Below are 13,985 nucleotides of genomic sequence, written 5' to 3'. Positions count from 1 at the left end.
TGCTTCTTGGTTTATTCATTTATATTTATTTTTACATTTATATCCCACTCTTCCTCCAAGGAGCCCAGAGTGGTGTACTACATACTTATGTTTCTCCTCACAACAACCCTGTGAAGTAGCTTAGGCTGAGAGAGAAGTGACTGGCCCAGAGTCACCCAGCTAGTATCATGGCTGAATGGGGATTTGAACTTGGGTCTCCCTGGTCCTAGTCCAGCACTCTAACCACTACACCACGCTGGCTTGTTATCATACAAATCAAGTGTGGTCATGGGCAACCGTGCCCCCACTGGCTGGAGGGAGGGGGGAACACAAAAGGAGGGAGTTTCAAAATATATTGAAAGGGACTGAGAGGCTGAGGGAACCGTTATAGTATGCCTCTTTTGAAGAGGATAAATCAGGAGAGGAGGAAGGAATCAAAGAAGGCTTGATTTTGTGGTTTTCTTAGCACTGAGTATAATATACTGTGGTATTACTGTATAACTATCTGGTTTTGCTGGATCTCAGATTGACAAAGGCAGAACTTGGGTGCCTGCCTGCCTTGAATTGTGTTTTGTTTGTGAGATAGTGTTGTGGTGAGAAATGGACAGTGGCAGCTCTGTGTGTGCGTCATATTTCTTGGTGATTGCTATGATGAGCTCTATGTCTGGCCTTGAGACGAACATGTGCTTCACTCACCGTACTGGTCTGCTCTTCAATCTGCATTGCAAGGTGTACTCAGTAAAAATGTGGCTCAAGTTGCTCTAGTGATTGTATGGATAAACAGCATCACTGGCACTGGAACAATGAACAAGTTATTGGGGGAAATGAAGGATGAGGCCTTCAGTCCACCATGAACTGCTTCTTTTATCAAAGGGACCCCTCTAGAAAAAACTAGTTGACCAGGAATTAAAGTCTGCCAGACTTTCACTAGATTGCACCCAGTATAACCTAAAGGAGGAGGTGGGGGAGAGAAATCTCCACTTTTCCTACATTGTGTAAACTGTGATTTGACAATCCTTGATGAGATAATGCTTTATTGCAGGGGTGCACAACTCAAATGACCTGGTGGGCCGAAACCGACATTGACTTGGCTCATGGGGGCTGAGGTCAATTTTTAGGGTGCTCATTATTAAAGTAACACTTAATTTCAATCAATTAATTAAACCAAATTAAAGTGAAATTAATTAAAATGAATTTAATCAAAATATAACTTTTGAAGTTCTGGCAGGCCAAGATTAATTAAAATAAAATAAATTGTATTAAAATTCATTCTAATAAAATAAATACAATACAATCTGTAAAAAATACATAACAATAAAATGCATTGTTCTTCCTTTCCGCCTCTGCCAAATCATCACACTTAACATGGAGCACTTGTAAGGAAAAGAAATTAGAGAAGTCTTTCTCTTGATTTTTGATCCTTCACCACACAGGTTTTTGTGAGAGGGAAAGAGAAAAGAGAGATGGGGAAAGAAAGAGGGAAAGTATGGGGCTGGCTTGGCTTGAGGGGGCGGGGATAGAAAAAGGAAAAGGGGATGAGGCAGGCTTGAGGGGAGAGAGAGGGAGAGAAAGAAAGAGCGAGAAAAAGTTAAAGAAAGAGATGGAAAGAGGAAGCAGCTGGCTAATCAGCCAAAGCTGATGGACAGCACTCCTAGCTGTAGGCTCCAACTGGGATACCAGGGTGAGGCCTGGATTCAAGAACACTCCCAAGCTGTGTAACTGTTCCTTCTGGGGGAGTGTAACCCCATCCTAGACAGGGAGATCTAACCCGTCCTTCAAATTCCAATCCCCCACAACGAGCACCTCCATCTTGCTTGGATTCACCTTCAATTTGTTGTCCCTCATCCAGCCCATTACTGCCTGTGGGCAGGCATTTAGGGAATGAATGTCATTTCCTGATGAGGAGGAGGAGAAATAGATTTGGGTGTCATCAGCATACTGGTAAAACCCTGCACCAAATCTAATGATGACCTCACCAAGTGGTTTCATGTAGATGTTAAAAACCATTGGTGACAGAATGGAGCCCTGAGGGACTCCATATAATCACTCTCATTTTGAAGAGCAACCATCACCAAGCTCCACCATCTGGAATCTGCCTGAGAGATAGGAGCAGAAGCACTGCAAAGCAGTGCTTCCTATCCCCAACTCCCCCAGGTGATCCAGAAGAATACCATGGTTGATGGTATCAAACGCCACTGAGAGATCCAGAAGAACCAACAGAGTCACACTCCCTCTGTTGATTCCCTGATAAAGGTCATCCATCAGGCCAACAAAGGCCGTTTCAACACCATAGGACAATTAGGAGTGATTGTGTCTACTGCCCTGGTAAGTTCCAGGTTCCAACCAGGGCATCGACAGAATCACTGGCAGCACCAACCTTGAAACCTTGCAAGGCCTTTTGGAATCTTACTGGTATTCTTCCCCCCTCCCGCCCCCACTAAAAAGTCAGCATTTTTAAAAAAAATTCATTATCTCTGAGTTATAAAGGGTTACAAATTAAGAATATTTTATCTTGAGTGTATTATAGTATGACTTGCTGTCTAGGAAGATGCTAAAGATCCATGTCCCATCAAACATACTAGGACTTTTCCCCAAGTAAATATGGTTGGAATTGGAATGCAAGTGTTAATGTGTTGTGTGTGCTTTCACATTGCTAACTAAATTAGCATTCTGGCCCTTTTAAATATTGTAATATGAAAGGGGTGACTTTGGCTTTAATCTTCTAAAGGAGGAGGACCCCACTGGGCATTTCCAATAGTTCTTCTGAAAGGCAAAGAACAGGATCCAAACTGCCCAGAGATTTTATATAGGGTAGTATAGAAATGTGTTAAAATAAATAAATAAATCCTGCAAGTATTTTTTGAACATCAGACTGCCATGTCACAGGATAAACCAGTTCTCAAACCAAAGGGAGTTTCAAAAGCAGGGTGAAGACTGTGAAGCTGGATTCTGCTGTTTAAAAATAAACAAACAAAAAAAACCGCATTGGGTATGTCTGAATCCTTGGGTACACTCACATTAGCTCTTTGGATCTCAGCCATATTTTTTTATAACTAAAATCTTGGAGCTAATCTCGATTCATAGATGAAAGAATAATGCCTTTTTGTTAAGCCTTAACCATTTTTCTTGACTTAGGAAGGTGCATTGTTAAGTCTTAATAAAATAAACTATAAAAAGTATAAATGGTGGGGGGAGATTGATATATAATGTGGAGGAATATGTGCAAGAATTTTATGCATAGTTAAACTAGCCCACTAATGGGGTATAGCTCTCTGGGCTGATTTATGATGTGTAAAACCAACAAAATATGGCTCAAGTCAGCACCTGAATAGTTTACCAGACTTTTTTTCTAGGGTACGTTTAATGACTTGTTTATAAAATGGGTTTACTTTATAGGTATTCTTGGCACATTTTGTGTTGAGATTCCCAGATGCCCAACTAGGTTTAGAAGGGCACAGTTGTGGTATGCATGGGGTGAACAAGAAATGCAGTCAGTCTTCTAGAAAGGATGGATTGGAAAACTATGACAGTTATTTATTACTTGTTTTATTTATCATAATTGTAGTTCTGCTGTTCCTTTATGGAGCTCAGGGTGTTATACATGGGATTTGTTTTATCCTCTGTGTAGTAAGTTAGGCTAAGAGAAACTTGCCCAAGGTGACATGGTGATGCCATGGAGCTTTTAACTTTGAATACCCACATTCAAACTCAACACAGGGGTGCACAACTTTGTTCCTCCTGTAGATGTTGGCCTACAACTCCCATAATCCCTAACTCTTGGCTACTGTGTCTAAGGATCATGGGAGTTGTAGTTCAAAAACAGCTGGTGGGCCAAAGTTGTGCAGCCCTGCTCTCATCGGTGTTACCAGACTAGTGTTTGCCAGTCCAACAGAAGCTGGATTACACCTAATCCAGAAAAGTTAAATTGAGGATTGGAATAGATGCAACATATAGATCTGCCTATGCCAGGCTAGAGAAAATTTGTGGAAGATAGATAAAAACATGTAAGTTACTCAAAGCCTATCTGTGATTGTTCTGCTTTTGCAAACCACTTAACTCCTCCGTTTTTTCAACATTTCATTGTAGGGTACTATTGCAGAACTGCAGGACCAAGCAGTTTTTTGGGTTTTTTAAAACTAACTTCTTAATCTTAATCTCAGGTGTTCCCCTAAAACATCCAAAACTTCACAAGAAAGGTAGTTCTTGCTACCACCATTGGATATATTCTTGGGCCACCCAGATATCCCAACTTCTCTAAGCAGAGCCCCAAATGTACTGGTTAGGGTGAAGCATAACAAGGGCTAACATGAGTAAGCTTTAAAGAGTATAAACCAAGAAGTGAAGTATTACAGTTTTCAGCAGAGAAAATGACATATCACATGGGCATATTCAAGAAAATTTTATCTTAACATCTGTCTAAGTAGCATAAACATAGAAAAAAGCCACATTACTTAGGCTAAGTTTTTCCATACTGCTTAACACAGATGGGGTGCTGGGCAGATTTTACAAACATGCATTGTTTCAAGTTATTTTAAAGCAGTTTCAGGAGTGAAATTTGCTTTGTTACCTGGGCAAGCTAGACATCAAACACCAGAAATAGACCCTGAGTCCAGCCAGGATTGGGGTGATATACAGAAATAATTGAATTTGCTGGATGGCTTCAATTCCATCTTCTTACAGAGAAAACTATCGGGGGGGGGGGTTATTCCCCACCTTAAGTGGCACAGCGGGGAAATGCTTGACTAACAAGCAGAAGGTTGCTGGTTCGAATCCCTGCTGGTATGTTTCCTAGACTATGGGAAACACCTATATCGGGCAGCAGCGATATAGGAAAATGCTGAAAGGCATCATCTCATACTGTGTGGGAGGAGGCAATGATAAACCCTTCCTGTATTCTACCAAAGAAAACTACAGGGCTCTGTGGGAGCCAGGAGTCAAAATCAACTTGACAGCACACTTTATCTTTATTCCCCACCCAGTTATTTAAATGGTGGACAAACCCATCCTTTAAAGCCTGGCTGGAACAGGTAAAGCATAAATTATGCATTAACTTTGGGTGGGGGGATTTATGTAACAATAGATAGAATAATCCACGTTTACTTTTTCTTTTATCAAGGCAACTTGGTGGGAAGGGCAGGGATAAGATGTGATAATGCCCTGCTGTTTGCAGCTGCTAGGGTATACAAAAAAATTAAGCATACGCATATACAAGCTGCTTTGAACAAGGGTTGGGGACTTTAGAGGGGGAAATGTGGTAGGTCAAGTTATGTGTATTAAATAGCATGTGTCACAGTGCACAGCAGCAGTGACAAAACTTTATTTAATTTCTTTATTGTTAAATTTTATACAGCAGAATCCTGCTATCCGTGGATTTACATATCTATGGTCAGGTTAAAAAAAAGGGTTAATTCGATGTGTCTGCATGTCAGGGTTGGCCAGAAATTACTTTGGAGGTCATTTCCGGCTGCCATTTTAAGAAAAGGAGCTATTTGGTGGTTCGTTTTCCAAAAAGAATTTAAAAAAAAAACCCGCCCACCCACCCCTGTAGTTTTTCACAGAAAAATAGGGGAATTGGGATTTTGGAGAAGAGAGCATTCCTGGACAGCTAGAGACCGACAGAACACAGGCAGGCACTTTCCCCACTCTCTTTCTTCTCATGTTTTTGGTTGATTTTTGCCCTTTTCACCAGCTTCCTGGAACTTACCCCTCCCCCCCATTCCCACTGACTTAATACCTTGGTATCCATGGTAGTAGTGGAGAACAGAAACCCCACAGATATCAAGGGCCACCTGTACGCCTTTCATTAAAATAATCTCAAAGCAGTTTATAAAACATTTAAAACAATAAATGTTTTAAAACAGGTAATAAAAATATTAAGCTGGAATATAAAAATACAAATCTAATTAAAAGTTTAAAAAAACATACACAATGAGACCATAAAATACAGAACAGCAGCAACTAAAATACTCCTATAAAAGCTTGGGTAAAAAGCCAAGATTTCACTTGCTTTCTAAAAACTGTAATGAAGACTGAGGAGCAGATGCCCACCGGGAGAACATTCCAAAATCTGGGGGCAATAACTGAGAAGGCCCTGCCCCATGTGCGCACAGCTTGCCTTCCTCATTGTCTGCTCGCAGAGCCCCCTCCTATGACCTTGTCAAGTGGGCAGAAACCTTTGGGAGCAGGTGGTGCCTCAGGTATCCAGGGCCCAAACTTTAAGGGCTTTCAAGGTCAAAACCATCATCTTGAACTGGACCCTGAATCAAATTGGCAGCCAATGTAGCTTTTTCAAAATGGTTGTGATATGATCCCAGTGGGAAGCTCCAGATAAAATCCTTGCTGCTGCATTTTGCACTAGCTGCAGTTTCCGAATATTCTTCAAGGATAGCTCCACATAGAGCATGTTAGCGTAATCCAGCCATGACATGACTAAGGCATGGGTGACTGTGGCCAGATCTTGAGAAAGCGATGCAGCTGGCACACTAGCCGAAGCTATGCAAAGGTACCCCTGACCATCCCCTCCACCTGAGCTGGGTCCAGCAATACCCCCAAAGCTGTACACTTGCTCTTTCAAGGGGAGTGCAACCCTATCCAGAACCAGTTGAATCCTTTCATCCGCCTTAGCTTTCCTACTGACCAACAGCAGCTCCATCTTGCCCAGATTCAATCTCAGTTTATTAGCCCACTTCCTTCAGCCCCCAGCTCGGGAGATCCACTGCCTCCCTAGGATCTGGTGATTAGAGCTGAGTGTCATCTGCATATTGCTGACAACTCAGTCCAAACCTTCTGATGACCTTTCCCAGTGTTTTCATGTAGGTGTTAAACAGCATGGGGCCAGGAACTGAATCCTGTTGGATCCTACATGCCAGTGGCCAAGAAGCCTAGTGGTAGTCCCCCAGCACCACCTTCTGGACCGTCCCCGAGAGAAAGGTTCTAAACCACACTCCAAAGCAGTACCTCCAATCCCTACATTTGAGAGCTGGTCCAGAAGGATACCATCGCTGATGGTACTGAATGCTCGCTGAGAGGTCCAGCAGAACCAACAGGTTCCGCTGGACCTCTCCCCCTGTCCAGTTCCTGGCATAGATCATCCACTAGAGCGACCAAGGCAGTTTCAGTCCCATATCCAGGATGGAAGCTAGATTGAAAGGGGTCTGGATAATCCATTTTATCCAAGACGCTCTGCAGATGGATGTCACCACACACTCTATCACCTTGCCCAGAAGGGGAAGGTTAGAAACAGGTCTATAATTGTCCAGGTCTAGTTGAAGAAACTCAACATTTCTCACTTGTCTCTTCATTTCTTGGTAATTCAGCATAATCTTTCTCTCTCAATCTCATCTTTTTCTGTTCTGCAAGAGTACAAATTTTAAGAGTGATCTTAGATTGTCATGGATTTTATCTCTAGTAATGTTAATTTTGCCGAACTATGAATATCACAAGGCATATAATTGAAATCCTACTTTGGCAAGCCTGGAGAGAGCTCTTGATTGTGTTTTCTAAAAGCAATGTTGGATCACTTGTGATATTTTAGGGCAAAGGACAAAACCTGATGATTCCAAATAGTGTTTGAAACTAGAAACCAGTTGTAAATTAATATGCCATTTAGTTAATGGGTTGCCATTTATTTGTTTATACTGGGAAGTAGTTTTTTCAGGGGGGAAACCCTAGAAAGTATTTTTCTGTCTGCTTTGTCAAGTTAATATTTGGCATCTTCACAAATACAAGCTTCCTATGATGTCTGAAAAACATGACTACATAAACAGTGTGACCTGCCAGCTTAAAACTGAGTGTCCCAAGTCTAGATTGGGCTCAATATTATTTATGCTGTTACATTTCTTTCCTGCTGCCTATTAATCTTGTTGAGTAAGAGGTAGGAGACTATAGAGAGGATTGGTGGCTGGTTGCTACTAGACAACACAATTTAAGTTGCTAAATAACTTTAGGTGTATTTAACTACTAATGTATTTCTGTAAGTCTGTCCAAGGCACCTTCTGAATGTGACAACACAAAGTCTCAATTCAGACATCAGGCCAGACGATGCCTCTAACTGTAGTTTAGAATTCAAACATATGATCAAACCGTGATTTAGAAACCTAATTCAAACAACAGTGTTTTATTCTAGTTTGCTGACTGATCACAAAGGATGGTTTATCAGTACAAACATCATGCCAAACCATAGCTGAGCTTCCTTTGATCATGGTTGGACTTGAGACATTCAGATATAATGTAAAAAATTATCCAGGAAAGGACATTGCAAATGTAAACAAGATGAAGCTGGTAAAAGCACTCCTGGTCTTCTTCATCTTAGTCTAGATTAAGTTTTAGTGTTTTCACCCTTGCCCATTCAAAACTGCTGTTGAACATTGGTTTCACTGTCTCACAAGGATCAGACAGTGGAAACGAGAGAGCTGAGTGTAATTCACATATCAACATTCTAGCCTAATTTCCCAAGTGACTTTGGCCAGAAGTTGGAGTTACAAGATAGAGTTATTGTTGCCTGGGAGCTGGATTATCTTGGAGTGAGTTGCATCCTGTCTTTGGACTGAGTTGCACTCCCCTTGAGGTAGCAGGTCTGTAGCTTGGGAATACTCATGGATTCAGCCCTGCTCCTGGATGTTTGAGTAGCAGCAGTGGCCAGGAGTTCTTTTACCAGCTTCATCTTGTTTACAAGCCCTTTCCTGGATAAATCAGGGTTGACTTTGGTCATTCACACTCTGCTCCAGGAATGGCCAACCTGAGACTCTCCAGTTGTTGAACTACAACTCCCATCATCCCCAGCCACAGTTGACTGGAGCTTGGGATGATAGGTGTTGCGTTTTAATGGCTGGAGAGCTTCAGGTGGTTGTCCATCCTTGCTCTAGTCTCTACCAGGTTAGATTACAGTACAGGAGAACCTTGTTACTCACAGGGGTTCCATTCCTCGCCTACTGCTGTAATGAAACTGTGAGTAATGAGGCATTATTCCTATGGAGAAAAGGGTGTTATGTTCCAGAATGCTCAAAAAAGTTGTAAAGAAGCCAAAACAAACAAACAAACCTACTGCTGTGCGAAATAGTGTATGGTGTATATCTTATATTGTGCCCAGCAGTACCCCACTAGACCGCGAAATGGCCCCCAAACCAAAATAAATGGCTTGAAAATGCTTGTTTAATTATGAAGGGGGGGTGACAAAAAAACAAACCTGAGGGAGGGGAAGCATTCTACCTTGCTCTGTGGGGTCTCCTTGTGCCCTTCTCGTGCCCATCAATGCCTCCCCAAGCTGCCAAATGCCCCCCAAACTGCAAAAATAGCAGGAAACAAGCCACAAAATGGCTCCTGCTGACAAAATGGAGGGCGGAAGTGACCTCGACAATCACTTCCGGCCCTCTAGGAATTGCAGCTATGTAGGGGAAGAATGGCCGTTCAGTCCCCAAATAGCAAAGCAAAATCAGTTGGGTGAGAAAGCAGCAAAGCAAGAGGCCTTGAGTCAGTTATTTAGTATTGAAGAACTACAAGAATTTCTTTAAAGGAACAGTTACAAACAAATGTGAAAAAGCCTGCAGCTTAATTTCAGCTGTAGTTCATGGCTGAAGAGAGACCAAACAAACAGCCCTCTCTGGAGAGACAAAATGGAGACTAACACTGGAAGAACAGAGGGGAGGACTCCAGCACTTTTATCCATGACCCCTCCCCCCAAGTGGTCACTATGAGACATTGCAGCTGAGAGCTAACGCTGCCAGGGTCCTAGCTCCAACAGGAAACTTCGGTTTTAAACCTTTAGTATCCACGAATACTGAAATCGAGTGTCAGACTCCTGGGGATACCTGAAACCACAGATTTAGAATCCATGTATAACTAGGTTCTCCTGTAATGTACTATATGTGGAATTGCCCATGAAGATTGTCTCTCCCCTTCCCCTCCAGATGAGCCTTCCAAAAACTTAACTTCCGAGATCTTTTTCCATGTCCAATTCCTGTCAGATGTGAATTGGGTGGGAACAGTCAATAGGACCTTTTCACTTATGGCACCCAGATTTTAGATTAGCCTCCCTTGAGAGAGGCGTCTGACCCCGTCACTGCCCATTTACTGTAGAACAGCAATAAAAACCATACTTTAGGCTCTGCCACATGCTATTTTCCTTAGATGGCTCTACTATTGATGCTTTTTGCTGTTCTTTTGTATTTATTGAAGTATATTTTAACTGATGTCTGCTTGTTGTGTTGTGGATTTGTAAGCCCCATCATATTTTATTTAGCAAGATGGAGTAAACATCTTGGAATAATTAAATAAGCTGTCTAGAAAGAACCATGACAAAGCAAGATTAAAAATTAGCCCTTGGGACTGAGAGAACTCAGCCAGTGTGCTGCACTCTTTATTATTTGCAGGCTCTATATTGTGCTACAGAAGAATGGGTGGAAAGGCCTGGCAAGGCTCATAGCTTTGAATGAAAACTAGCCCCCTAGTATTGCTTCTCTGAATCTTAGCCCCTTAATTTCAGCCTGTAGTTTTGCTTCCCTAGAAGGTATTGAGCTTCAGCAGGAAACCTGTGACAGTCACTGCTGTTGTAAAATGATTAGTTCATGTGTTAGCTGTGCGACTACTCTGCTTCTAAAGCCACACATTCAAAAGCTTTTTCTAAAAACAACATAAAGCCATAAGCTCCTAAGGCTAGGCCAAATGAATGAGACTGTGGTCTAGTGGTCACTGGGGTAGTAAATATTTGGACAGTACCGGTGCAGCGGGGAAATGTTTGACTAACAAGCAGAAGGTTGCTGGATCAAATCCACGCTGGTACTATATCAGGCAGCGGGGATATAAGAAGATGCTGAAAGGCATTATCTCAGACTGTGCGGGAGAAGGCAATAGTAAACCCCTCCTGTATTCTACCAAAGAAAACCACAGGGCTCTGTGGGCGCCAGGAGTCGAAATCGACTTGACGGCACACTTTACCTTTACCACTGTAGATGCAGATTGTGGGGCCCACATAAGTAAGTGTTCTTCCATACAAAATAATAATAATCCTGCACAGCTGAAAACTAGATGTTAAGGGGAAGGATTCTAATCTAGCCTTCTCTCTGACATGTTAGGTGGTGTTTTTTAAATTGATGTGTTTTGAATCTTTTTCTCTGCAAGAGAGCATTTAGTCATGTGGCTAAATGCTGTCTGAAGTGGTTTGAGACACAGGATTACGATCTCAGTGAGGCCAGTGAAGATAACATTCAAGAGATTCAGCAGGTATAGTATCCTGAGGACCTGTTGACCCATGATTTGTGGACAGTACTTTAACCATTGGACCTGGCCTTCCAGAATAACCCAAAGTGAAGGCATCACTCGTTTGGAGGGAGAAGAGATTATTACTAGCTCATGTATCTTGTCTGTCCTTGATCTGAATTTTATTTTCTTGATCTCAAATCAAATCTTTATTGTTATGGTCATTCAACCAGCAAAACACAAAGCACAAAAAATTTACATAAAAGCAAACTTCATCAAATAAGTAATAAACTGTTAAAATATAAAACAGAACCGTAATGTCCGAGTTCATCCATTACGTAAAACAGAGGGCTCCATGCATTATAATCAAAAATTTGATCTAGTAAGGGCACTTCTGAGAGAGTCCTGTAGCAGTTATAGCCCTGTTGGTGGTTCTTCCATCCATCCATTTGCCTTTGCTGTTTTGCTCTATACTTAATTAAATCCATAGGCTTTACTTTTCCTGATGATTTTAAGGATGTAACATTCTACCTGAAGTAGCATCTTCAGTGACATTTCTTTCTACTCTGATGCATCTATTACCACATAAACACATAGGATTAACATTCCTTGCAAGGCTAGGGAACAAAGCATGTTTAAACCCTGTGAAAGAAAGACAAAAACAAGCTAATATAATACTTTGAACAGAGTGTTCAAACAGGATGTTGATCTGTGACCTGGTCACCATAGATCAGCATCATAATGCTGGATACTTCTTGTATTTTTACACTGCTACGTATACATATTATCCAGTTGTTATCTGATGACAAATAAATGTTGCATTTATTTTTAAATAAATCCTAACAGTTTGTTTTTCTCTTTCAGGAAAAAAGTGCCAGTTCACATGTAAGGCTTAAGTCTAATAAAGAGCTTCCAGGATTAGTACATCAACCTAGAGCAAAGTAAGTCACCTTTTTAAGCATTTTATTTTAATGAAAATCTTTCTACCCGGTGGAAGTATTTATGTTCCTTTTTTCTTCTCTCTCCCCTCCTCCACAAAAAGAACTGGTTGCTCTGGCTTCTTTGTATAAGCTCAGAGGCCGCAACAGAATGAAAAATAACAAGAAGGGGAGAAATAACTTTTCTTTGTAAGGTTATGCATTGGGACATGTTGTAATTCAAGATACTTGTGCACTTGATACTTGATTTTCAGTTGGTTTGGTTCACTAGTAATGCCAGAACTTAGTTTGACGTTACATGAGTGAACCTGAGGCGTACAAGCTCCTTCCTTCCCCTCGCAGTCCAATTCCTTCAGTTGCTGGTTTGGTGCAGAGTGTAGTTGCTGGGAAAGCATTCTCTACTAAAGTGCTCTTACATCTAGGTTGACAAGCTATGCTTTGATCTTGGCTTTCAAACCAGAACTGAAAACCACCATCAAACATTGCTGGAAGACTGCTAGGAGCATAGGGAAGCTGCCTCACTCCAAATCACACTATCTAACTCAGTATTGTACACACTGACTGGCAGCCTCTCCAAGGTTTCAGGCAGAAGTCTTTCCCAATCCTATCAGGAGATGCCAAGGATTGAACCTGGGACCTTCTGTATACAAAGCAGATACTCTACCCATTAACTACGGCCCCATCCCGTGGCCACTGGCTTTTGTGTCACAAGGATCTATCTCCCTCATTCTATATAATACTAGGGGTGTGCATGGAACCGCCACACTGCAGTCTGGCACTGGGGTGGGGGGTAGCTTTAAGAGCGGCGGGAGGGTTTACTTACCCCTCCCGCTGCTTTCCCGCTCTGGCGCCGTAAAGTTCAGAGTAATTGGGGCGGCAGGATACCTCCCTGCCGCCCCTTCCCCGATGTTGCTCTAAAAAAAAATCCCAGTAGTCCTTTGCGTCTCTGACGTGCGTGCGTGCAAAGGACTACTGGGAGGTTTTTTTGGAGCAACATCCGATTGGAGACAACAAGGAGGAAAGCTTGGGATGAGGTTCAAGTGTACTTAATGCAACTTCTTAGCGTTCTTCTGTATTATAGCAGTATATAGTACTGACTGTTTTAAAGAGGGGGGAAGAACAGTGCTATTTAGCTCCTCTCTCAGGATTAGACATTTTGGCTGTCTCCATGCATATGGTCAAAACCCCACTATCATTTTTATGCCAACAGCCACAATGCAAAAGACTTAAAATATAATCAAGACAGATGATGATGGTGGTGGTGATAGATAGATAGATAGATAGATAGATAGATAGATAGATAGATAGATAATGCAAAGTTGTAAAAAGCAGCGTGTCATCAACTATTAAGCACATCAAAAGCTTGTTGAAATAAATTAATGTTTACTGTCTGCTGAAGTGAAAGGAGCTGTTGAACATCTCTTTGGAGGACATTCCAGTTATTGGCACCACAGCAGAAAAGGCTCTGCCCCATGCCTGCTTGTCATAACATTTGACCACAGGAGGACACATAGCAAGGCCTCCAAAATAAACCTCAGCACTCAGACAGGTTGTATGGGAGGAGGAGTTCTTAAGTCAGCCTGGTCCTAGACAGAATAGGTCTTTAAGGTCAAAAACAGTTACGGTTGCCACCAGTTCATTTTGTGGCGACCCGGGAATAGGTTTTCTCTGTGGCTGCCCTGGGGTTTTGGAATATGCTCCCTGCTGAAATAAGAGTATCTCCTTCTCTGTTTGTTTTCAAGAAGACCCTCAGGACTCATCTGTTCTCGCAGGCTTTTAATCAGAATTAATTTTAATAATTTGTTTTAATAATTATTTTATGCTGTTTTTATTGTGTTTCTGTTTTATGCTACTATTTTTATTGTTTCGTGTATT

General features: G+C 41.8%; 1 protein-coding gene across 6 annotated transcripts in view; it reads left to right on the top strand.

Annotated features, from left to right (window-relative positions):
• C4H1orf21 (chromosome 4 C1orf21 homolog) overlaps positions 1 to 13,985 on the top strand; it is a 207,135-nt gene that overhangs the window by 159,506 nt on the left and 33,644 nt on the right. For all 6 annotated transcript variants that reach the window (XM_053246629.1, XM_053246633.1, XM_053246634.1 and 3 more), the window contains one exon: positions 12,037 to 12,113. In XM_053246629.1, the coding sequence (XP_053102604.1) occupies positions 12,037 to 12,113 (77 nt within the window). The remainder of the gene's footprint in view (positions 1 to 12,036; positions 12,114 to 13,985) is intronic.

This window comes from Hemicordylus capensis, chromosome 4 (genome assembly GCF_027244095.1).
Source record: "Hemicordylus capensis ecotype Gifberg chromosome 4, rHemCap1.1.pri, whole genome shotgun sequence".
Taxonomy (NCBI): Eukaryota; Metazoa; Chordata; class Lepidosauria; order Squamata; family Cordylidae; genus Hemicordylus; species Hemicordylus capensis.
The sequence above is the reverse complement of the archived record's forward strand: the minus strand, read 5'-3'. Positions and strand labels throughout refer to the sequence as shown.